The sequence below is a fragment of the Dermacentor albipictus genome, chromosome 1 (assembly GCF_038994185.2).
Source record: "Dermacentor albipictus isolate Rhodes 1998 colony chromosome 1, USDA_Dalb.pri_finalv2, whole genome shotgun sequence".
Taxonomy (NCBI): domain Eukaryota; kingdom Metazoa; phylum Arthropoda; class Arachnida; order Ixodida; family Ixodidae; genus Dermacentor; species Dermacentor albipictus.
Genome location: NC_091821.1, coordinates 407,192,350 through 407,218,775, shown reverse-complemented (window position 1 = coordinate 407,218,775; position 26,426 = coordinate 407,192,350). Strand labels below are relative to the sequence as shown.

The 26,426-nt window shown below is 43.2% G+C and overlaps 1 protein-coding gene across 2 annotated transcripts; it reads right to left on the bottom strand.

Moving 5' to 3' along the window:
- Position 1: 1 nt before the first annotated feature.
- Positions 2-26,209, bottom strand: Elp2 (elongator complex protein 2). Of its 2 annotated transcripts, XM_070532156.1 has the most exons (19): positions 25,948-26,209; positions 25,800-25,887; positions 25,607-25,677; positions 25,373-25,517; positions 25,218-25,304; positions 24,036-24,170; positions 22,966-23,118; positions 21,211-21,306; positions 16,800-16,900; positions 14,708-14,830; positions 13,358-13,516; positions 10,889-11,077; positions 8,983-9,130; positions 7,866-7,996; positions 2,957-3,134; positions 2,611-2,732; positions 1,475-1,611; positions 1,318-1,413; positions 2-171 (listed from the first exon to the last, which is right to left on the bottom strand). In XM_070532156.1, exons 1-19 carry the CDS (start codon positions 26,068-26,070, stop codon positions 27-29), a joined length of 2,427 nt encoding a protein of 808 aa, XP_070388257.1. In that variant the 5' UTR covers positions 26,071-26,209; the 3' UTR covers positions 2-26. The 2 variants fall into 2 exon arrangements, with proteins under 2 accessions (XP_070388257.1, XP_070388258.1); XM_070532157.1 differs by lacking the exon at positions 25,948-26,209 and having other exon boundaries at positions 25,373-25,507; positions 25,800-25,890.
- Between the last annotated feature and the right edge of the window lie 217 nt (positions 26,210-26,426).

Below are 26,426 nucleotides of genomic sequence, written 5' to 3'. Positions count from 1 at the left end.
ATGCCAACGGGAACAATATATTTTAATTACAGCCTCATGCTTGACATGGGGATGTTGTATACTCGCACGATGTGGTCATCTCCGCAGCTTGCCAGCTGAAATGCAGCACTTGATTCATGCTCTTGCCTGGGGGAAAACTTCAATCTCTTCACTGATAGGTGGTGTGCAATGCTGGTTTCAATAGTCAAGGATTTCCATCACATGTCTCTTCTAGCACAAGCTTACCAATGTTTCTACACACCATAATGTGCAGAAGCTACTAATTTCCTGTAAAGGTAGTGCCAGAAAGACTAGCACTACCATGTTTGTGAGAAACAACCCTGCAAAACACATGCATGAGAACATGATCTGACACTGGGTTGCCAGACATTGTGCAGGCTTCAAAGTAAGTGTACAAGCTGGAATCTTGCCAGCACCACAGGAAGTGGACACAAAACACATTTTACTTGCCCCTAGCCTTTTTTGCATTTTGTGTGCACGATTGCACAGTGCAGCCCGCCATAAAAGGACGCAGGACTCGAGCAAATACTCCCTCTTGCAAGTTGGGCAGTACGTAGCATTATGTGCCAGCAAACCTGTGTGCTCATATTACCAATTACGACCATTAATTTCACAATTCTCTGCAAGCACAAGGGTTGCGAGGAGAGGGCATCTACAATGACCTGTTCTTGACTCCTGCTTTTAATGTGGTTTAACTTCCTGTGTGCTACTTTTACCTATTCCTGTCCACTGGTTCGTTTTCCCGAATACAACTGCTTGCTTCCTATAGCAGGAGGGCTCAACAACTGTTCACAGCTATGAGACCTGCACACTTTAGGCAGAACTTACTGGTTTTTTTTTTCATGCCCTTACATACATAGAATACAACAGTATTATACAGACACTTGAGTTAATATGGAACTAAAACACAAATACAAAGCATCTGTGGGGCAAGAATATGTTGGCTAGCTGCAGCCTTAATACAAAAGCTGTTATTGTGCACACAGATCCAGAACACTAGTATTTGCTTTAATTTTCCAGTAAATAGCTGATGCTGCTGACAAAGCAGTGTGACAGCAATGCAAAATGGTTTCAAGGGTGCAATAACCATGGTGCATTTGTGTTTGTTCTCTGCTACCCCTATAAGGCAGGTGGCCAGAATAAACTTCACTGCACCTTGCCATCTCAACAAAACTACAACAGTCAAGCTTAAACTTTCCGCTCTTGCTTACAACAGTGGCAAGGCAACTGCCAAATGTTTCTCAACAGGACTCATTTTCATCATGTTGTTGCATTCTGCTAGAAACTACCCAAACTAAGAAATATGGCAAAGGATACGATTGTTGAAGTGTTTCGTAAGGAGTCCACCCAGCTTTAAAACTCCAGTGGTGAAGGTGAATAGTTCCGTTCTCAAGTCCTATGGCTACAAGGTACCTGGGTTTTCAACATGAAAGCTCTCGTACAGCTGCCAACAATGGGTCTTGCACTTTCTTACCTGTCACCTCTACAGAAACCTGGTGCAAAGCTGATAGCTGTAGCTGAATCCTCCACACTCAACTGTGCCTTGCTCTCAAAGGGTCCCAGACTTGTTTCTGAAGAAGGACCGTCTGCTCTCCAGCCCCAGACCACGACCTAAACAATACACAGAAGCCTGACAAGTCACACTGTCTACAACGCACAGCTTATCTTTGCACACAGCCATATGTAACACTTATTGTTTGGCTCTATTTAAGCAGCAACCATCTTAGAGCGACTGAAAAGCCATATCATATGAAAATGGACAATGTCAGCGGCTTCCACACAACATTTTCCTGTTTAGCCATGCTGGAAACAGCTCGCAACGAATTGATTCAGAAGCAGCATCGACAACGTCTAAAGGTAGGTGAGAAAATTAATATCCAGAAGGCTAAATTAACGTTCAACAGCCTGACAAGGAAATGAGGGTCTATGATTGGCAGACAGTCAAGAAGCTTCTCTAGTCCAAGTAATCTCGGGAGGCCTGGAAATCTCCAGACAAACAAAAATGGGTTGGAGTGCATATGGAAGGCATTCTCAAGTAGCGATCTGCAGCTTATCAATATCCTTGAAAAGATGAGTGTACAATCGCTGCATTCTACTGGCACTAACCTATGGGGCAGAAACTTTGAGAATAACAAAGAAGCTTGAGAAACAACTAAGGACTACGAACAAGTGATAGAACAAAAAAATTATAGGGGTGGTAAGGGTTAAATGCCAGTATGGATTAAAAGGAAAACATGGGTAGATGATGTATTTGGGATTAAGGAAAAGAAGTAGAGCCGAACAGGTCATGTAATGTGCAGACCATTTAACCGGTGGTCTATTACGGGTCGCAGAGTAGCTGGCAAAGAAAGGAAAACAGACTTGAGAGCTTTAATGAGGTTAGTGGATCTGCAGGCACAGTTGGAATCGGATGACACAAGAAAGATATAATGTCCCGAGGTTTGTTGAAGCCATTATTGCTTCTATGCTTACAATGTAAAGGCCATTGGAAATGTCTTTAAAGAAAAAGAAAGAGAAACGCTTCCTACTCGTAGAGGCTTAATACTCGCACCTTCTCGCATCATAAAATACAGGGTGCCGAAAAAGTTCAAGGTAGCTATTTCAGATTACCTTTTTATCCCTTGATGCTGTTGCAAAGTACAAGCCATCGTGAGACCAGGCACAGCTCCAAATAATTCTTTGGTGGATAGCAGTCTTTTTATCGGCAAATGCTTCTCTGATGAATATGTTTCCTAAACGAAGAGAGCAGCAGAGAAAGTGATAGTAAGTCCACTTTACCGTAGAGTCTCTGGCTGCCCAAGTTATGCTTCATTTTCCAGTATACTAAGCCTCTGCTCTTTGTAATTAGTTGCCTGTTTGCTATTCCAGAAGCACCATTTTCCAATCTAACTCAATTTTCCTTCAGTAACTATAAAAAAAAATTAGGAGTAAAAAGGACAATGGTCCCGAGACTTACCGCTGATGTCAATTCTGTGTATGCACCATGATCTGTCTCTCGAGACGCTCAACAGGTGAAGGTTGTCAGGTGAAAACTCCATTTGAGTTACTGTCAGGTTGTGAAACACAAGCTCCCCTACTTGCTTCCATGTGGCAGTGTCCCAGAGAATTATGGCTGCATGCTGCTGTGTGCTTGCCTGCGCTCAGGACAAGGACCAAAGGGGGCAGACGAAAGATAACGCCAGAGTGATACATTTGTTAATGTGGTCAACAGAACCCACAAGCTGATCTTCAGAAGCAAGAAATGCTTATCAGGTCACTTTGGAGCACCTCCTGAAATGCTTCCCTATATGAAGGGCTGCCTACAGTTACCAATCCTTTATGAGTTATTCACTAGCATTTTATGTTATAACATACTACAATCAGGGACAAGCTAAGGATGCAGAGGCAAGTGTTCTATGAAGGGCATGTAGATATATGCGCTTAACGAATTACGACACCCGCCTTGGTCTTGCTCAGGCACTGTGGCATCCTCAAACTCTTCGCCCAGATAGGGCAGCATTTTCTTCTTGAAGTGCGAGTAATGCTCATGTCCACGTGTCAAGGGATCAACTGGGGCCATTCAGCCTCCCGTGGTGCACTATTCTTCTCAGCTACTGTGGGTATTCACCTCAGGGCGAATTCGTGGTGATGAGATTCTTTGGACAGGAGGGCAGGGAAATTCCTCTCCTGATCCCTTTTCAACACAGCTGTTTGTGCTATGAGTTGTCTTCCTCACTCCAGACCTGATGGCTATTCACATGTGTGGTAAATGACTGTGGCATGCTCATTGTTGCCATTGTGAGGAGCCACATTGAAGCGTACAGGAAATAAGGCACGCGTCACTTTCCACCACTCTCCTGCATTCTCAGCTCATCATTGACTGCAGTATGGTGTAGAGCAAGGAGAAGAAGATGGTCTGTGTCAAATGTTACTAGGCCCACTTGCAGATTATTGTCAATGTTGTCTCGAAGCTGTGTTGTGGACTGCATTCTGTACAACACACAGCACACTCTGATAGTACTATGCAGAAAGATAGGAGCACTTCAGGTTTCTGACTTAGAGCACCAATAATGGAGGAGGAGACCCTCAACAGAGTCCACCAGCAATTGCAGACACTAAACACGTGCCAGTAAACTCAAACACAGGTAATGCATGAAAATGCTGCGAATGGTGTAGTTCAGAAAACGAGATTTGTATCAAATAAGATATCCCAAGAGCAGAAAAAAACGAATATGTACAAAAAGAACATGCATATTGGAGCCATATTTGGGATGTCAATATGAAGGCTTGGCAACTGTATTGTCGACATGATATTATCTTCTTCAGGCGCATGTGCACCTTTGTGCATGTGAAGATAGTGCATCAAAATCAAAAGTACTGATTAAAATTAGAATATGTTAAATTTGTTGCAAACATCTTCAAGTACTTCTTATTGGACCTCTGCTTCAAGCTCAAATAATACCGTATTTACTCACATAATGATCGCACCCCTGAATTTTGTTGTCAAAATTTGATTTTTTTTCTTTCCTCTGTAAACACCGCACCCCGAACTTGTCGCAGCGGTATGTCGTGTGCCAAGTCTAGCTAATGATGATCACGCTTGCCATCTGTTGAATGCCATGCGAACGACTCTTGAAGACATACAAAGCGGTCTGCACGCACCAAACATTCTTAAGCAGATGCCTCATTTCATTCCTTTTATCACTTCCATGAAAAAAACAGAACTACAACCAAACTTCCTTGGCTTTATTATTTGTAGGCTTCATAATGGTTTCGGTTAAGAACAACTATAATGGCCACGTTTACACTGATACGTTAGCAGTGTACCCTATTCATACACCGAAGCTTCTAACACAGCTAAGATATTTGCCCACCCTTAGCGGAAGTACGCAGTATTAGGATAGTAGTGAAGACAAATGCCGCAGTTTCCGCAGCATGCCGGCCATGTGTTTCTATGTCACTGGCAATTATGCGTGCCTACCACTGTTTTTGTACCCTCAAAGTGGACATGGCTACGTTATTGTCGTAAGCTTGCCAATATTTTCGATATTATTCATTACTGATACGGAAGAAACTGTTTCAATGCGCGTAATGTACTTACGAGAAGAAAAAAAATCGTGTTTGGTGCGTTCCACTTGCTCCGCCGGCCGCCATTTATGTTTTGATGTCCCGCACTGTTCAGCGGCAGCCGCCTGCTTGCTCACCTGTTGTAATCCCACAGCAAACGCGGGATGAAAAACAATTTTTTTTTTTCTTTTGCGGCAAGTTTAACCTGTGTAATGAACGCACCTCTGAATTTGCGTCAATTTTTTTGACAAAAAAGTGCGATCATTATGCGACTAAATACGGTAAGTGTGAAGTGCTTAAGTAAAATGAGTTGGTAGGTAGACAGCTGGATGTTTGTCTTCGGAGTGCAAGTTTGTCTTCATGTAATGGGCTCACTTCTTTCATTGTTTTCATGAGGTTTTACATCATACATGTATTTGAAGTGTCTGAATAAGTGTTTTCTAATTGTACTAGACATGAAATAGTTGATATATTCTCATTTCTGATGCTCTTATAAAGAGTTCTCACGTGGAGTCCACCTTCTGTAAACTTGACAAAACTCACTGAAGAATTAAGTTTCAAATTCGTTTTGCAGCTGTACATTTTCATCACTCTGAATGTACGAGGCAAGTCGCAAAGCAAAATTTTCAACGAAAAACAAATTTTTGAATAAATCTTCATTTGGCCCTAGAGGGTGTATTGTAAATTCGAGGTGAATCACAAAAGAGTTCATGTGATAGTGCTTGGTGCTGTGTCAGAACGTTAAGTAATTTAGCACCAATGTTTGCAAAGATGTTCATATCTGTCAACCCAAGAATTAATGAGTTGAAAGGAAGCATCAGCTGAAACTAAAATGGTCACGTCCTGATAGCTACATCGGAATATTGGTGAAAAAATTCACTCTGTAGCATATTAAACAATATCCAAGTGAACGCTGTTAATTGACAAGTCATGCAGCAGGAATGTAAAGCACAGTTTAAGCCATCTGCTGAACTTCACTGGGTGAACAAACCATGAAATGGCACATGTGACAGAACAGGCAGTAGAAGTACCGCACAGGAAGGGGTTCCTGCACTACCAATAAGATGTTCCCAAGGCCCGGGGGGCAAATGCCTTGAACCTGGTGCACAAGAGCGCAAAACAGAGAACTGTGGGTGAGATAGCTTTCTGCCTGATGAGCAAGCACATAACCCTAGCATAAAACACTAACAGGAAATGCTGTTGTGCACAGAATTCCAGTGCTACTGAGTAACAAAGCCTGCAACACAAGCAAGAGGATGCTGCAGAGTAGCAACCAAAAACTGATTGCAAGGCATAGTGTATGCAATGAGAAGTGAGACAACAGAACATGCTTGTGTAGCAATGTTATTTGTTGCATACAAGCCCGACATAATGAGCTAGAAACTTCCACCAAAAGAAGCTCTGTCAGTATTCCCGTTCTTAAGCACCTTGATATATATATATATATATATATATATATATATATATATATATATATATATATATATATATATATATATATATATATATATATATATATATATATATATATATATATATATATATATATATATATATATATAGAGAGAGAGAGAGAGAGAGAGAGAGAGAGAGAGAGCTGGTAAGTTGCTTGCTGCCCTGAGTCTTGTGGGGATACGCGACTCTTGCGCGTCCCCTGATATTTTTCCCGCATAGCGCGTCTCCTGTAATCCGGCTTCGCCGCGTGGCCTGCGTGATGCCTGCGGCAGTGGATGTGGTTGGGGTGCAGTGCGAGAGATGGCGCAAGTGTTGTGCTGCAAACGCCGCCTCACGGCAGGGTTACTTGGGGGCGCAGGGGGAGAACAGCCTGGCTCTTTCCCGGCGGGTCGGGGAACAGCGTGGACGTCCCGCGTGCGCGCCGACCCATGCTTCTGCGAGACCGCCTCGCGTGGCTGCCTTTGAACACGCCACCATTCGCGTGACCATACATGCGAACGACCAGGCGTTGGGTTCCAGCATGGGGTGAACATATTCGCTCGCTATCCGGTCGCGGTGAGTCGGACTTTCTAGATTTGTCGCGCGCCCATCGGCATGTTTTGTGGATAGCAACTCGGCTAGCAGGCATTGATCTATGAAAGGTGCAATAAATGCCCTCGTGATTGTTTGCACTACTGTGTTGTCGTTCCTTTGTCCCAAGAGTATGGAGAAGACCCCCACAGTCTCTGTCAACAAGACAGGCATTGTTACCTTTCATGTAGAAACCATTGTAGGATGATTGTCAAAGTCAAGTGACAGCTTCTCGGTATATCTGCCGAGATACACTGACGGGAACACCATAGTTCCAATCATTAATGCTATTGGGCATGTGGGCGCTGTAACTCAGAGTGAACTTGGGAGGTAGTTCTCAGCCTCACCATGTGACGAGACGAGAGACATGGTGATGTATTCATTTTCCATGCACCTATGGTTGTACCATCAGGTATGCTGTGGTCAGAGTCTAGTGAAGTGTTGCTTGTGCTGCAAAGTGTTTCTTTTCGGGGGATTCTGTGCTCATGTGCCGCTGCTCAAGCCTACCACGTCATGTTTGACGGAGCAACACTTAGTGTGGTGTATACAGAATGCAAGTTCTGCATTCTCCTTTGCTGCCCAAAGCAGGCTGCAGGTAGCCAGGACATGCCAATGCCATGAATCCGACAGGAGTATCCACATAAATGCTATCGCAACAACAAATATAGGTGCAAACTTGAAAAAGTGTGGTACTAAGATGCAAACATCCAATGCCTCACTCAATACCAAAGTGTCCACAATGCTTGCTGGTTTGCAGGTAAATGCTCATAAAGGATGCTAATATGCTTCCATACCTTGCAGGCAGATGCAACGAGTTTGCCATCATGTGTGCTTGTCAGTGCAAAGAGTTCGTAGCCATGACCATAAAGCTTCCTCACTTCTGTCCACAATGTGTTCTGCAGAAGGTCTTCCTCTGTAGGTGGCTCTGGGAAAGCATGCAACAGTTCTTAACAGTTCTGTCACAAATATTCAAAACCTAAAGAAACTTAGAAATACAGAACCATATGCAGGTTGCAGTGCTTTAGAAAACATATGAAGAGCCAAAAAATATACGGTCTGTTTACTGCAATGAGATCACTACAAATAGGAGATAACACAGATAAACGGGTGTTGGATTGCTAGTTTAATGTTCTTGTTTTAAGCTGTTTGATGTCTCATTCTCTTGATTCTAAGGAAAGGTTCAGTTATCGATTCATCATCCACAGCCCATAATAAAAGTTGGTTATTTTTCAGCTGTACAACAGCAAATTTTGTCCTAATGTGGCAATCCAAATATAGAACTCCTTCCTGCTTGTCGTGGCACAATTGGAGGACTGACAAGGGCAAATGGATAGGAATGGGCAAAGAATACAGAAAACAGTAACCACTAAAATCAGTAAAGCTATTGGCTTTACAAACAAGACTGTGACTATTACAGATATCTAAATATATAATACAAATTGTTTTAATATTCAAGATGTTGAGATGTTGAATGCTTTTTAATGTAATTCACAAACTTTGTTATGTAGGGATGTGCTTAACAAGCTTTCTTTACTATAGTCACAGCTATAATTGCACCACAAACGCAAATATTTATGAAATTAATTTATGAACTATTCACGCAAGAGTAGTTGGTGTTTGGTTGCTGTTATACGCTGGTTCGATGAAGTGGTCGACTGTGATGTGGGCAGGCATCTGAATAATCAAGCAGATCCAAATAATCCGGCTCTGAAAATGGGTCGGTGGCCGTATTTGTATTTCTTAAAACAGATTATGGCCCAAACTAGATGAACGCAAAGAAATACTTGTGAAATCATTGGTGCCTATTGAACAGCTGCAACAAGCTTTAAAGATTGGGCATTTTACGATAAATCGGTAATTGTGGGCAACTATGCTGAAGTGACTGTGTAGCAGTGAGAAAGGAACGGCCACCTGTGAGGACAACGGGCGTAAAATAGAACTCTGGAAACTGGTTTTTTGGGTGTCGCTCTGCATCATCAATGTTGCGAGTCAGGTCGCTCTCGTACACAGCCTTGTTGGACAGCCCTAGAGAGGGCACGCTGGCACCTTCTGCCAGCTCCTGGAGTGAGAAAAAGAAAACAGAAGGAAACAGTGAAATAATAGGCTTCTGGCATCTGAAATGCATGTTGACACAAACCATGATGACGATGTTTGGTGCCTTTCTTTAAAACTTGTGACCTTTACACATATATTCATTTATTAACTTGTTAAAAAGATTATATAACATACAAAAATTCACTCACTTGGCTACTCTTTTAGGATGTGAATGCTCAGCCTTGTTAGCTTATTTTGTTATGCTTTCCTTTTTAGTTTGTAAGATTCGTCTTTATAGCAGCTTACATTTGTTTCTATCTATATATCCTTTTTGTACTTGATTCGTGAATTGATTTAAGGTGTGTATACTACTCCCCCGCTATGTAATGCCTTCAGGCCTTTAGGGTAGATGAATAAGTTTACTGCCACATTTAGGCACGAAAACGCTTGAAAGTGGGCAATTGTAGCGCTTGAACCAGATTGGCTTGAACACACAAAGGTAGCAAGAACTTCTGCAATAAAAAAAGAACAGGGAACAAAATTGTGATGAAAAAAAGAGGAAATATGCACTAAAGGGGGAACATCAGCACTGGCAATCTCTTGGAAGCACATGCAATGGAATTTACAGATACTGTAAGGTCACGAAATACTGAAAGATACTGAAAGGTCACTGATAAAATGCTGCCATTCATTATGCCTCATTAATCTTACAGACACAGAGCACACAGCAATAATGGTGCCACCTCGGAGAATGATCTCTCTTCATGCCTGCCATTTCCACTGGCCTGAAAAACTTTTACAAAGGTGGTAGCAGCTGCAACTGCTTGTAAATACATCGTTTTCTTTTTAAATTTTCATTGTTTAGTATTTCTGGCGTTATCAACACTACCTTATTGTGCAACATGCACTCCAACATAAGGGCACTGTAATGTTAGTGTTGTAGCAGCTTTCAGAAAGACAAGCCTGTCTCATCAGATTGTACACAATGCATATATAGTACATGCCAGAATTGTTGTGATGGCTCCAGATTGATCCTAAAGACACTTGATGATGCACTAAAAGTAGGGCCTGACTGCAGCCTGTGTTGACTACTGACTTAGCCAATGACTCCCTCTGCCACCAAGGTGCTTGCTTAGTTTTTCTGGGCACTATTTCTTCTTAATGTACACTTTTGATTTCCCATGTCCATCTTTCTCCATGCGCCTGTGCGATGAGTGTCGCTTACGGTGACTATCAAGACCTTATCAAGCCCGTATCAAGCGTATCTAACCACACTATTGGAAGCTGTTCAAAATCTTGCCGCCTGATTCATTCATTCCTCATATTCATATGACGTCAGTATTTCATCTTCGAAAGCACAATCCAGACTACCACCCCTCTCCTATCATAGCCGCCTTGCTAGCCTCGCCCCTTTTCACAAGTTTTTTTATTCTTCTTTCCATCAAGCATCCTATATTACAGCTTCAGCATATCCTATCAAGTTGCCCGTCCACCATCGCACACCACTACGTTTTCTACTTTGTTATTTTGTAGAGCAGCCACAGATTGGAACAACCTGCCCTATGACATCGCCTCCATTGCTACATCATCTGCTTTCAAGAATGTGTAACTGATAATCTTCAATGCTTAATAATCTTCGCTGTTTGTTTTTTTTTATTCGAAATGTACTCCCACCCCTTGGGGGCCTTTAAGGAAATAAACTAACTGAACTGAACGAAGTTCTCATTGCTTTCATAAAGGCTTGCATGCTACAGGCAGAGTGATTTCGGTGTTGGAAAGGTACCTTAATGCTGGAGTGTTCAAGCAGGTCGGCACCACACAATCTCTTGAAATTGTCAATGAAGTTGCGGGTGCCTTCGAATGCTCTCAACACCTTTTCCTCAGCACCAGTGACAAATTGGAGCCGTCCAGTCGATGTCATGCACGCAAGGTCATGGCCATGCACTTGTGGCCTGGCAATCTCTTTCCAGGACTACAAAGAAAGGGCATAAACAATGCAAGATGCTGCATACTGTGTTCTATAAATTTGCAGTTATTAACTGCCCTAGTTCAACAAGTATACACTTCCTCATTTTCACTTTAAAAAATGCAAAGCAGGGAAAAGATAACTAGGTGATTGATTAACAAAACAAGTACTGAAAGACATCTACAGCAGGACCTCGTTGATACGATCCCGTTTTGTACGATTTTTCAACACCAACATTTGCGACCATGAACATAAAAAATGACCCAATACAGTTATGCTTCTTCTGGTGGTTAATATGTTCCCAGAAAACACGTTCTTTCGGCAACAACGCCCAGCGCATCGCCAAACTGTGACAGATGACACTCTTTCCGGCCGCTCGATCCCATGTGAACAAGAAACGGCACAAGGCGCGTGATCTTGAACAATCACTCACTGCAGTAGCTTCCCTTGTGGGTAGTCGCATGCTGCATTCACTGCTATCACTGCCAACCCTATGACGATAAGCATCTTCATTTATCTAATTCGACAGAGCATGTGGCGTAGTGCCGTTGAAAGCGTACTGCATGCATTTAATAAGCAATAACCCAAACCTGCCGCTGTTCCTCGTGACAGACGATGCAAAATGAGCGTCATGTTTCACTCTGGCGGCATCCTATTCCAGTCGCCCACCAGTTTGATTTCATTTTGGTTTCTCTTTGCCATCATAAAACATTATGCAATAGGAAAACCACAAAGTGTGTCCGGCCGCTTGAGCCCCACCAGCTCGATGTGCGTTGGCATCACGTGCCACAACGATTCTCGCCAGGTGGGCACGTCAAAACTTCCCACCAAAATGCCCCACCCGAAGAAGCTGCCGATTCAAGCGAAATTTGAGGAACACACAAATAAACTTGGCAAAGCCGCAAAAACTACCATATAGTGTGGAATATAGGTCGAGGTTTTCTCCAAAAAATATTACGAAAAGGTCACCCCTCGACTTATATACCGGCCCTTGGCACAACCTGGATAGTCGTCTGGCAACATGTAGGAGCCCAGACCTTTCGGCATCCACATCGTTATCGCCTCCTTGGTGACCGACGCCATAGAGTTTCTTAATATAATACCTAGAGGGAAATCTGGCGCTGCTGCGCTGTGGTATCCATGGGAATGCCAGTATATTGCGACTTCGGATTTGCATCATTCTGAGACCCAGGACAACCTTGGCAGGAGCCTGGCAATCACCGTTCCGCGAGCATCGTGCCAGATATTTGCCAGTGATAGCGAAACTCATCCACATCAAAGCTATCGAGATCACCTGAGAATCTGGACTGCCCAAGGAACAATTCAAGGGCTCCATTTACTGGGTTCATCGCTTCATGCAACGCAAGGGATTCACACTTTGACGGCGCACGTCAATCTGCCAGAAGCTGCCAGAGGCATACGAGAACAAGCTGGTCGAATTCCAGCGCTATGTTATCCGTAACCGGCAGCAGCATGGCAACATGTTAGGACAGATCGGCAACGCCGATGAAACGACGGTGTGGTTCGACATGCTGTCGCCCACCACAGTGTGCGAACGCGGCGTAAAAGAAGTCAAGCTTCTTTCTATGGGGAACGAGCATTTATGCTTCACGGTGATGCTCGCGTGTACTGCGGACGGCAGAAAGCTGCCCCCATACATAATCTTCAAGAGGAAGATGTGCTGCCAAAAGAGGCTTTTCCGCAGGATGTTGTCGTTTACGTGAATGAAAAGGGCTATATGGACGAGGCCCTCATGCTCAATTGGATCAAGACCGTCTGGAATCGGCGACCTGGTGCACTCTTGCGGTCTCCGAGCATGCTCGTCTTGGATGCCTTTCGTGGGCACTTGACCACAGGTGTGAAGCAGCGCGATGGGAGGACAGAGCTCGCCGTCATTCCGGAGCTCGCCGTCAGCCCTAGTCATGCCTCCTGAACAAAGTCAACACTTCAGTCAACACTTCAGCTACGGGACATCGTGCTCAACAAGCCCTTTAAGGACCGCATCCGTGAACAGTATAATCAGTGGATGGCCGGCGACAACCCGATGACTCCAACCAGCCAGCTGCGAGGGCCGCCTCTCGCCACTGTGGCCACATGAGTGTCACAGGCTTGGCACTCGCTGCCCGATGATATGGTGGTGCAGGAATTCAAGAAGTGTTGCATTAGCAACTCCTTGGACAGCACTGAGGCAAAAGTGAGCAAACCCACACCATAATTTCGCACATTGGCGCAACAAGTAAGCCTTAGTGCTGTTCATAAGTATATCAGATGTTTCAGGCAACTCACTCTGCCTTGAGGTGTGACCCAAGGAGCATGAAGTCTTGTGGTTTGATCAGAGCTGCAACTCAGCAGGTATTCACCACCAGCAGACCAGGCAATGTCTCCCACTTTGTCAAAGTGACCACCAGGTGTCACACTGGTCTGCCACAGGTCATCTTTGTTGTCCTGAAAAAAAAAAGGAACAATAATAAAAACAAAAGGTTTTTGTTTGGGTCCTTTGGTTCTAGTATGGAGGCTTGAGTAACCTCATAATTCACAGAAACAAATTAACACAGTATGGAAGATGACACAAAAAAAATTAAATACAAACATAGTGCTATGTTTGTGTTTAAAAGGTTCAGCAATAATGAAAGCTACAGTGCTGCTTCTGTGTTTTCATTTATCATGGTTTGCAGCTGGGCGCATTTTTTTTTTAGATGAGCCCTTGTATTTCATTAAATGAGACTATGCAGTGGTGATCAGAATGCTAAACTCAGTTGCAAAGACCGAAAACAATCTGGTGGTGGCTAAAGGCCCAAACACTGGCCCAAGGTTTCTGTGCACAAAGACAACAGCCAAGACAGAAAGTCGAGGGTGCAAAACAGCAATGTGATGTCGATTACCAATGCAGCATTAAACATAAATACTTTTTACGAAGACTCGTAACTTTTCAAAAGTTCTGATCAGCTGAAACAATAATGCACAGGGACATGTACAGTGTGATGACAAAATTACAGCTTCAAATTGGTACGTTTGAGAAGTGTGAAGGTGATAGTTATTGCAGCCAAAGTTCAAGATGGAAGGCTGAGACAGTTATCCAAAGTAATAGTAAGAAAGGAATACAGAGTGCAAGATGGCTGCAAATACTAAAGCTTACGGATGAAAGAAATAAAGCTGGCTCATGTGGTGAAACATCATTGAGGATGACGTTAAAGCCAAAAGACTGAACAGGTAATAATTTAAAAAGAAAGGAAGGAAAAAAGAAAGGCAGGGCAAAGTGGTAAAATTCTGCAAAAGAGAGACCTAACACTGAAATGACATACTGGAAATAGACACGTATAGCTGTATGCACTGCTCCTGCTCATTGCCAATAATATATGTCTGCCGAAAAAAAAAAAAAAAAATCCGTCTCTTTCTCCAAAATCAAAATGTTCTATACCAGCTATCTGCCCTCCTAACATACAACATGTACAACGGCACAACCTCAAACAACAAATACTTGAGGGCACTAATAGAGAAGATCTGAAAGAAGTGATAGGTGCATCCAAAATGCAGCGAGTAGGTGTCGGGTTGCAATGAATGTGGCAATTTACAAGAAATAAAATCTCAGCCAATGAGCCCAGTCTTTGCAATTGCTCGTAAAAATGAGCAGCATACCTCTGGCCTCTTCCACATATGAAGTGAGCCCTGGAAGCCATGGCCTAGGATTCTGTTCCCACTGGGGCCAAATACTGCCCCAAGAAAGCCCAATGTGTTTCCACCTATATCACCAAACCGAGCCTGAAAAGGAAAGACAGAAGTAGTATTGCAGCAGCATCATAATACAGTCTTCACAAAAAAGATCTGCAGAAAAGCTTCAGTCTAGCCCATCCCCATGTCCACATGGGCGAGTATGTGAAAGCTTGCACAAGGTTCTTAAATTTATTTTAAATATGTTATCTTTGTCATCGAGGAAAATAGTTGCTGTATCATGTAGCAGTTTGTAATGCATCAACTGCAGAAAAGTTGCTTGAGGCATTAATGAATAACAAGTGCATACCATGTCTATACTAGATATACCATGCATACCAGGTAACTGCTATGGAATTGTCCCTCAGACAACTCAGTGCTTCAGGCTGCAAAGGACTTGGCAACCTAGTCATCAATAGTAGCCTTAAGGCAGCAGATCGTTTCCCTGCAGGCAAACAGCTTTCTTCTTGGCTGTGTGCCTACTTGAGGTCACGACAATCATTTGTTGGTGATATTTTTCAATAGTAGTATTTGATGCAAGCTGAGATGTCAAACTGAGATGTCAAACCCTAGTGGTTTTTATAAACTGATCTTATGGAGCATGCGACAGTGCAAATAAATGAGTAGGACTTTCAGACTGAATCCAACCAAATAAGTGAATTTTATTAGCCTGACGTTTTGGTGTTGGCGACCTCGAGCGGGGATCTACCTGGCTGGGCGTCCTTTTCTTCTTTTCGTCATGTCACCAAAGCCATGGACATACACTGAGGGTAGGTTACCCTTCACGCAGTTCATGTTACCCCCCGAATTCTGAATGTGCCATGACTCCAGTAGTAGTCCTTTTTGCGAGTTTGTCTCTGTTTGAAGGATTTGGGTTTTTTGTAAAGCAATTTTGTGGTCGGCGTCTTCAGAATTTCAGCAGTGGCGCTGCATATACAGCTTAATGTTCTGACGTCATTCTCGTGTTGTCTGATTCTTTCTTTTAGGTTTTTGGTTTCCCCGATGTACGACGGCAGACAGTCAGCACTGCTGATTTTGTAGACGACACCTTGAGCTTTTTCTTTTGGTGGACGATCTTTTGGTTTAGGGAGGAGGATATCGACAGTGTTTATCGGTTTGTGCGCAACTTTGAAGCCTTCTTTTTTCAATATTCAGCTGAGAGCTACGCTGGTACCTTTGACATATGATGGACATTCGTTTCTAGGGTAGGGGAGAAGTCAACGATTGAAGGTCCCATAGTTTGTTTCTTTCTTCTCTCTCTCTTTTTGTTGTTGTTGTCTGGTTGTTTTTCGAATGAAGTCCTCTGTGTAGCCATTCCTTTTAAGTTCGTCGGGAACCATTCTCTTTTCTTTCTTTTGAGCTAATTCCAATTAGGAATGAGTTTCGGCTCTTTTGAATAAAGAATTTACAACAGACGCCTTGTGGTTTGCCGGATGGTTGGAATCGAAGTGAAGGTAGCAGCACATGTGGGTTGGTTTTCGGTATACTGGAAATATTAGAATGTCGTCTGTTTGTGTAACTTGTACATCTAAGAATGGGAACGATCCGTCCTGTTCACGTTCATGTGTGAACTGTATATCCGGCTCTATGAAGTTCAAATGTCTCTGCAGGTTTTCGACTTTCTTTATGAAAGACCCTTTAAAAGCTGCACATCACCACCCCTTAAGAATAACCCCTGAAGAAGGAGCCGAACAGGCTCCGAAACATCGGGCTAATAAAATTCACTTATTTGGTTGGAGTCCGTCTGAAAGTCCTAATCAATTTCCCAACCAGACAGGTAATTCTGTCGAAATGTTTAGCTTCAAATAATTCAGTGTTTCGAACGATTTTCATGGTAAAAGTATGTAGTTTGCCCTTGCATGAATCACTAGTTAAATTTGTACTATACCTGTACATGGAATGTTTTACTCCCTAACCATTCTATTATGTAACTGTTTTCTGTGAGACAATGGTGCTTTCTGAGATTATAAGCTTTCTGTAAGGACAGTGGTAACACTCAACTTTAGAAGAATGGGCTCACCTTATCCAGCCATAGCCCTGTTGAAGTGTCTGGTTCCCATACAACAACAGTCTTGTCCATAGATGCCGAGAGAAGACTGTGCAGTTCACTTCCATCTTCACCTAAAACGCATCAGCAGCAAAAGTGCATTGCACGATTGGCACAGGCATATCTTCATATTATGTTTGCTTTTTTTTGGCTTACTATCTTCAACTGCCTAACAATAACAGCAATCTGTGAAAGATCATTGATGCGAGCACCCTATCTAGAGCCTAAAAACAATATACAGTTAAATCTTGACATAATGAACTTCAATATAAAAAAATTTTCAACATAACGAAGTATGAACTTTTCATAACCTCTTGCCAGGCACGCACCCGGGGGGGGGGGGGGAGCGCACCCCCCTCCCCTCCCACGCCACCAATTCTCACACACATTCCTAGAGCGCCGCCAAATCAATGTTGAGACTTGACAGCTATTCGATGGTCAACATTCTGCTGCTTTTTTCACTCCATTTGGATGACGGTATTTATCGGCATCTCCTGGGGTGTGAAGGCCAGTTTCTCATTGATTCGGTGCCCATGCGTTTAACTCGAGATGCGTTCAGTTGTCACCATCTATTCAATGGTCACGCGCATGGCTGTTGCTTCGTTTGTTCAACCTTCTTTGTTTAGACTGATCCTGAGACCAGGAAAGAGATTCAGTTCGTAGTCAGCTGGTCTGTATGCTTGAGGAACAAGTTAGAGCCAGAGAAAACACCAGTTGAGTTTAACTTTTCTTTTTGCTTCATTATCTGCCAGTGGCGGCTCGCCGTGACGCTGGCAGATCGACGAAACCATACACCCGCGGTATGGGTTAAATAAAGTGCAAATTAAAATAATGCGAAACAGCGTCCGTCATCAAACCCTGTAATAACCCTTAAACCCATAGGCAATACGACTGTCACCTGTTACCTCGTCTGGTGTTTCGCTAATTGTACAGCACTTTTTGTGCAATATTGGCAATTGGAAACAAGAGTCGCAGGGAGTTGAGAAATTAAGCCAAGGCAACAGCCAAACAGGAAGGAGAAGCGAAAATGAACAAACTTAACCATTGTTTATGAAAATATTTATGGATCAACATCTTTTTATTTAAAAAGGAAGTAGAGAAAACGCCGCCGGAAGTGGAGAACAATTCCGTGTGTTTTGAATGATGCTTCCACAGTTATCAGTCGAGCTGCCTGACGTAGCCACTTCTCTGCTGTGTTTATGTATAGGTGTTTTTCTAACCTTTCGCGGTGGGCACAGTACATCTAGAACTACAGTGTCCTGTGCTCGACCCGGTTGTACGGGACTGGCGCCCACGCATCATTACGCAACTTCCCAAATAACAATACGAGTCGGCTTTGGCACTTCACTTGGTAAAGCAGTAGACGAGGGATCCAAAAGAACTGTGATTGTTCCGCAAATATATATTTCTCTCTAATTCTTCCAGAGGTAATTAAAAAAAAAAAGATGCCACTATAGTCGGATACAACTTAAATCTGCAGTGAGGCACCGTGCACGCCTTTATAACCGCCAGCCACTGTTCCTACGCGAGGCTGCAAATAATTCGTACCTCAAACTTCTCCTGTTACCCAAATAAGGCGGTAACCACAAAAATTTTTAAACACTTTCCCTTGCGTATTATAATGGAATGGCGAAAGTCTAAATCTTTATTGAAGTGAAATAAGATGCTTGCTTTGCTGCAACTATTTATTGTCAAGTTTCACTTCAGTTGGCAGTGAAATTTCACGAGTAAAATGGGCTCAGCAGTGAAATGAACTGTACCGCAGACTTTTGAAGATTTAATTAATTGTGGAGTTTCACGTGCCAAAACCACGATCTGATAATGAGGCCCACCATAGTGGGGGACTCCAGAAATTTGGACCACCCGGGGTTCTTTAACGTGTCCCTAAAGCTAAGTAGACAGGTGTTTTCACATTTCATCCCCATCGAGATGCAGCCACTGTGGCCGGGATTCGATCCGCGACCTCGTGCTTAGCAGCCCAACACCATAGCCACTAAGCAACCACAGCGGGTAGACTTTTGAAGAGTGAAATGCTCAGACTCCCTACGCGTTGTCCATGTCTCTTGCACACATCATTGCTTCCGACGATGAAAAGACTCTTCAAGAACAGCAGACGCTTTGGGGGTATCAAGTACGATGCCATTTTGAAAAGGCCGCATGATGATGATTTTGTTTGCTCCTGTGATTGGCTGGCTTAGTAACACAACCCCACGCAATCCGTGTACTTTGGTTGCCAACTGCTATTTTTTTAAAGTTGTATGCTACTATAGATATCTACTACTGGGAGAAGCCTTTGTCCTGCAGTGGACATAAAATAGGCTGATGACGATGACAGAAATCTTTATTTTGCACTGCCGTGTTTACTTGTTCTTGGCAGTGTTCTACCTGCACTTCTTTCCTGCGTGTGTCCGTTCGATGTGGCTCCTAGTTTGCCAAGTAAAAAAGAGGCGTATCTCACAGGCGTACCTGTGAGATACACTTCTCACAGGTGTACCTGTGAGATACACTTCATTTTATTTCTACCGTATTTACTCGATTCTAAGCACCCCCTTTGTTTCATGATCGCGATGCCCAAAGTTAGAGGGGGTGCTTAGATTCGAAAAATCTGGAATGACCCACCCCTCCCGCTTTTCGCAGTGACATCATGACGAGACGGTTTGCGAGAAATAACATTTTATTTTGCAAACATCAAAAAGAAAAATCGGTGCAGACAGTGAGCCCACCACTTACGTCGGATGCTTAGTCACTATCACTGCCACTCACGAGTCTGCACGGCTCTGCAGTCCGGCTGTGCGGCAAGATCGCGCCGCGGACGCCGTTCCACCTCGGGACTCCGACGGCTCCGGCTCGATGACAGAGCGAGCAAGCGCGCTTGGTGGTCTTGGCTACGCGCTCTTCCTAACAAATAGGGGGGTGCTTAGATTTGCATGCAAACTTTCTTTCCAAATTCTTTCGTGAAAGTAAAGGGGGGTGCTTAGAATAATGAAAATACGGTATTTTGCGGTTCTTTATGGCGAATGGCAGGCGTTATTCACATTTGAACTAGTAAAGGTACCCCCCTACCTTATTTGCATAGAAAAGTTACCTTGACGTGGGCCCTCCACGACAAAAAATCCTGGGTACGTGCCTGCCTCTTGCCCATAGAACACCGTGTATATATAACCTCAACACAACGAAGTGTGTTTATTTGCATTTTCAATATAAAAAATTTTACTGCCGCTGCAAAGGAATGCCGAGACCATAAATAGAAACTTCCGCAGACCCAGGTGGTCAAATGACTGAATTACAAGTGGCGCTTGCAAACGCACCTCTGAAATCATGATGTTCCCCATGCAACAAGAGCGACCACCACTATAGTGGAGCCACGTCATGTTCTGTATAAAGTTCAAGTGTGATAAGATCCTATTACACCCTGCGTACTGTGTGCTTTAGGTGCGAGTGACCGTGTATGAAGGTGAGACAAGACAGTGGCTTTACCAGTGACGCCTTCTGGCACGAGCACAGGGAAAGAGAGGGAAGGGAGCGAGTTTGCGGTAACGCGATCAAGAGTGCCTGAGGGGTGGAGTGGGGGTAAGCTGGCGTGTGTTTCGATTTCTGGCGTGCATCTGTCTCGGCCGTGGCTGCGCATGGCTTTAAGCGCGGCTGAGTGCGTACGCCCCCACACACCCTGCAACACTGTATTCTAACTTGCTAGTTCAAATCATTTAGAGTACTACATAATGGAGTCAGTGCTCAGTGCTTGCAAGAAAACGCAAACAATACAAATTCCAAAGGACCAATGCAAATAATGTGCACTGTCTATATGGTGTAGTTGCCACATCTTGATGGTCCCTACCTTGGCCCGTCAGAGCATATGTACTCCTTTGCAACGTACTGAGAGAAGCTATTTTCATCCTTAATACATAGTGCATTGTAATGAGGAAGATGAACTTGGCACCTCTATGCTGCAGTCTCTGGGGTGCAAAACTTCTGCTCGCTCTGCTGAATTTGCTGGTCTAGTGAGACCACTGAAGAATTCCACTGAGTAGCTTTCAAAACTGCAACTTTAAAGGCGTACACAGCCTAACTCATCTACGCCTGACAAAGTCATCAGACAAGCAACTATTCAGCCTCTGGCCATCATCTGTATTGGCATATTGTGTGACCATGCAATATTCAGAGGCATTAATGGGAAAGATGTTGAGGACTGGTTGGCATATACCAGAGGATGAGCACCTTCAATAAGTGGTACGGTGGAACAAAGCTTGGTAACATAACTTATTACTTAATGGCACAGTAAATCTTTGGTTCTGCAATCATGAAGCCAATACTAATCCTTCTACAATTTTGAAGCACACACAAAACAGCACGTTTTTTTACCTTGCCAAGGCATGTTTTACCTCACCTCGTGGTGTTACTGGGCACCAGTGCACGCTGTAAACCCAGCCCTCATGACCAGCCAGAACTGTCTCCAAGTCAACTGCAAATGCTTGAGCAGATTCTGAAATAGAGTGTGCACAAAATGAAGCACAGTTAAGCCATGGTCAAATGATGTCTCTCAAGTCCTCATAAATATCTGGCTGTGGAATGTAGAAAACACAGACTGTAAGAGTATCATAAGCACAAATGCAGCCAAAAATACAAGCTGCAGCGGTAACAGAGTAGCTGTTTTTCCCCGATGACACAGGAATAAAGCGATTTAGCGTGTTTTAACATTTGATAACTAAACAGCATATACTTAAGTTACCTTTCAGCGTTAACTGTTTTTTCGCCTTTACAATAGCCTGGAGTGATTTTCTTTAAATATTACTCAATCTGCACATGGCCACTTCGATTATTACAACTTCTTACATAGACTTACCATATATGCATATCCTTCTTTCTATATTGTAACGCGGCCACAAAAATGTTTTCTTGACAACTGCACGAGAAGCATTCATATAGTAACATTAATGCTGATGCCTAATGTATGCTTCGACATTATCCGATGCTTCATACATTGCGAGTTTTTACTGCACTGTCTAATGAGGCACACCCTAAATATCACATGCTCAGTAGGATGCCTCTGTGCTCTGTGTGCCCTGCTGTGTCAACTAGGCCTCTGCTGCCGATGAAAAGTCCCTGGCCTAGTCATGTAAGTGCTTGTATTATACACTAAAGAAAGAAGGAGGTGGGCCACAAATGAAAGTTGCAGTTTTGCCCAAAGGGCAAAGCACTGACAGCAACAGCAAAGTACCCAAAATATATTACATAAAGCAAGTGCTGCAGTATCATAAGGGCCGTATAAATTGAAATAAACATTTGCTTACTTCGATACAAGCCTGCGTGGCATCAGGCTTGACGACTACAAGCACTCACAGCGACAACTCTGATTCGGTGGGGAGCCCCAGAAGCAAGGAACATGCGCGTGCTTGTTTCAAAGTGAACATTACGTGCTGCAGCTCACTGTACTATTTACCTTGAAATGCCTCCAAAACTCAGCAAACTGGGCAGCTTCCAGTAATGTGTGAACGGGACAGCGTACATCAAGGCACTAGCTTTCTCAACTTGCTCTTGCTGTCATCCTCGCACCCAGGACAGCACGAAAACCACACAAACGTTTCTAGAGTGTCCACGTAATTGTTATTGTACTTAAACTGGACATTAATAAACAAACACCATCCAAGGACTGGCCACACGAGGATGAGGAGCCAAGAACAAGCTAGAAACCAGGAAGCCATTGCACAACTGCTTGCAGTTTGAACTTTACATGCTATACAGTGTGCAGTGAAAATGAGCATCAACACTACAATGCTTGTAGATAGCATGTTGACTGCTGCAACACACTTATTTCAGAACTGCGAGTTCAGTCTCTTGGAGTGGCTACTGAAAGTGGGTTTTATTTTACACCAGCCTTCTTCACCTGACACAACTCTAGAACTCTCGAATAGCAGCTTGGGCTTGTTGGTTTTCCATCCTGGTGTTAACATCGCAAAATGTAGACAGGACAAAAGCGCTGTGGTGTCGTCTTCTCGTCTCGTGTCCCGTCTACGTGTTGTGCTGTTAACAGAAGGATCTAGAACTCTTGATGCCTCCTGTGAACATGCGCGGCTGACGAGCTTCACCCAACAGTAAATAAAGGTGCTACTACATTCAAAATGACAAACTGCAGTTTGCTCACCATCAACTGTTGCCATGAACGTAGTGCCTTGAAGTTTGATTTCATCAGCAGTGCTGTCAGTGTTAACTGACTTCTCATCCCTGCTTGGTGTTATCTTCCATATTCGTATTACACTATCTTGACTACAAGAAGCAATAAATATGCTGTTGTCAGCTGAAAGAAAACCCAGAGACTATTCATTAAAGGGAAGGTAATCAACACAGTAGGAGACAAAGCATGGTTCTAAAGGGCCTTTTCAGTAGGCTCTTGAAAATTCCAGCTATACAAATTTATAAAGCACCATCCTCATAGCATTTCAATATTGTTAAAAAAAATTTCAATAATAAAATTCAAGTGCCTCTAAGAATGTAGATGCCCTCTTCCCCCCATAACACAGACTTTTTTTTTTTTTTGTAAACTGCAGCATCTGGCTAGAGTAAGAAGGATTTAGAAGAGGAATGACAACGAAATTGATCAGAACAGAGTGCCTAGTATATACATTCTACATAAGAAGCAAAGACAATGGATATGAAGGAAAAAAAGCATGCCAAATGCACATGTGCAAAAGAAACAGCATGAAGAATCTTGCACTGACATTGAAGGTGTTAAGTTGGTATAGGAGACTCATGCCAATTCTGCTTATTAAAGTGTTCATATTTTGCTGCCACCTTTTGAAATTTTGCCATAGTTTCATGAACCGCAGCTGAATTAGCCCAATGCTCACTGTGGTGGAAAGCCACAAGTTGCGAAACACCGCTGCAATACTACACGGTAGTGCTAAAACACACCAACATCACAAGCTTTCTTTCTACAATGATCCTGCTTGCATGGGTTCCTGGGCAAAATTACAGCAGAAAACAGTTATACCAATATAAAGAAATACCAAGTGCCTCATTTGGTGATGCTAGAGGCTTATCTCAACAAGCACTTCTCACGTGTCTCAAGCTACTGCTGTTTACTAAACACAAATGTCTAAATATTTCTAGCATTTTATACCACTTAATTTCTTGGAAAAACAGCAACAGTTCTTCCATGCGAGAGAACAGTATGAAATGAAGCACGTCAATGTTTGAAGTTGCAGAGTTTGTTACCGCATTCCTCCAAGGCAATGCATCTAACCCAATCCTCATGGCCGTATAGGGTATGGCACTTCAGGAAACCTGCTGTCGTATCCTTGTAGTAACAATGGACCATCATGTCATTGCCACCATAAGCCAGCAGCGGAACTGTGTGACAAAGTTGAAAAGGATTTGTGAAATGTATATGTGATAAGTCTTTACAACAGCAGTTCATAGTTTTGTACCATCAGTAACACCACATTTTTTCCCCCTGCAAAGTTGTGACACTAATTACTGCAGTTAAGAAGGTTGTGGACAATATCAGCTAAGTTCAATTCTGATTGGTGAGTATGCTGATTAATATGAATACTTCAACAGCAAAGCCTCACGAACGCTACACCTATTAGAAGATAACAAGAAAGCACACGCATAACCTTAATGCTTTTGCAAGCTAAATTCTGTGTCAGGGGTGTACAAGTTACATTATGGTGCCTTACAACGACTGAAAGTCCTAGGTGAAAGCTTGAGCTGCTTCGTCCCCCTTAGAAACACACATTATGCAAAGCACAACAACTATTTTTCTTTTTTTCGTTGTAGTGCCCCGGCTCACACCTTCTGCAGATTATTCCAAGCACAGACTACAAATGTTGTAGCTACATTACCAGCACTAATTTACTTACACATTATTATATTGTTATTATGTAGCACGAACCACTCTGATCCCTGCTTCAAATAAATTATGAATGTGAAGAATTACATAGAGTTGTTGTGCAGCTTTCTTATCTCTTAGCATGCTCACTAATTTTGTAGTTTACAATAAATTTCACAGTGATAAATATTGTGCACCAGAGCATAAAAACAGCTTTACTTAATGGGACATGCGACACGAAGAACAGGCCTTCAGCTGGCACATAGCCTACGTCTTCTACTTCCTTATTTTCAAGCTAGCCTAAAACACAAAAATGACAATATCACTACTTAACAAGTATGTGTGGATAATGTGCATAAACGTGAGAAGTCGCTAACGGAAGTGCTATCTCGCTTCGCCAATGTCGAATTCATCAAATAGTCATGCCAGCATAACAACAATTTTAATCTGTACCTGCTGATGTTTGGCTGTTCTGTTAGACATAGGTATATAAGACCTTAGTCATAAGGTAGATGTTGAAGAACAGAGTGTACTGCTGTAAAAAGGCAACGACTATGAGTGCATACCATATGTGGATGGCAGGAAACACATCCTGATGTCCATTGCAAAGTTTCCTTTCAAATTGATCTCTTGGGCGCATCTCACCATGAATCCTGCGAAGATTTTGTTTTAAAATGGAGCAATGTTTGGAACGGTGTCCTGAAGTTATAGCAAACAGCACCTGCGTCAACCTCCCATATTCGAATAAAAAAGTCTCCGCCAGCGCTTGCAACGATGATTGGGTCGCTTGTTGCAGGTCCCGAGTACAGAGCATCTGCCGTCGTCACAGCGCTTTCGTGGCCAACAAGGCGCGCAGCTGGAATAAACTTTTGAATTGACACATTTGGAAGTTAGTAAGTTCAAGCACAACAGCCGCAAATTCAACCTCTGCAGCCTTATTCGAGCAAACACATACGTGATCTTCTTTCTTGTCCCATATAGTCACAGTTTTATCCACAGACGTGCTCAGTAACGCCGTTTCTGCACCTGAAGAAAACGATTTATCGATCAGCGGAGAAGACAACACACTATTAGGTGTTATGCTCGTCGTCCAACCGTAGACGATTCGCAGGAACAACATCAAATCGAAAAGTAGTGTGACAGCTTACTATTTTTTCTGCGGATCCAACGAACGCAGTTAACCTTGGCGCTGTGATTGATAAGGGTGTGGGTGACAGCCCCAGTACCACCGTTGGCCTGCGCAATCGGTAATATTTAATTCAACTAACATCGTTGCGATCAGAAGGAACGAAATACCTCTGGATCGTACAAGACAACAGCATTGCAGGCACCATAAGCTACGACATTGTTACGGCCCCAGTCCAGCGCTTGGGGGTTGCGATTGCAAGCACAACTCGTATATTCTACGCTGACAGCCATCTAGCATTCTCTTTTCATGCTCCCGAAACTAGATGACACAAACACGACGACGACCACATCGCATGCTCGAGATACACGTGCCGTCCGTTACTGCGAAAACATAAACCGCGCTTGGCTCGACTAGCCGACGAAACGGAGAGAGGAAGCCGCAAGCCGCTCTAAAGCTGCTGATCGTTCAGTCTTGCCAGGTGCGATGCGAGAGTCCTCAAGCTACGATTGTGTCGCAATGTCAAAAGATGGAGCAATATTTTCAGAAAAATAATTTATTAAAATGCACTAATTTTGTACATATACATGCCGAAAAATTTTTACTAAAAATGTAAAAAAAAGTTTGTGAGCGCTTGTTTTATTTTTCG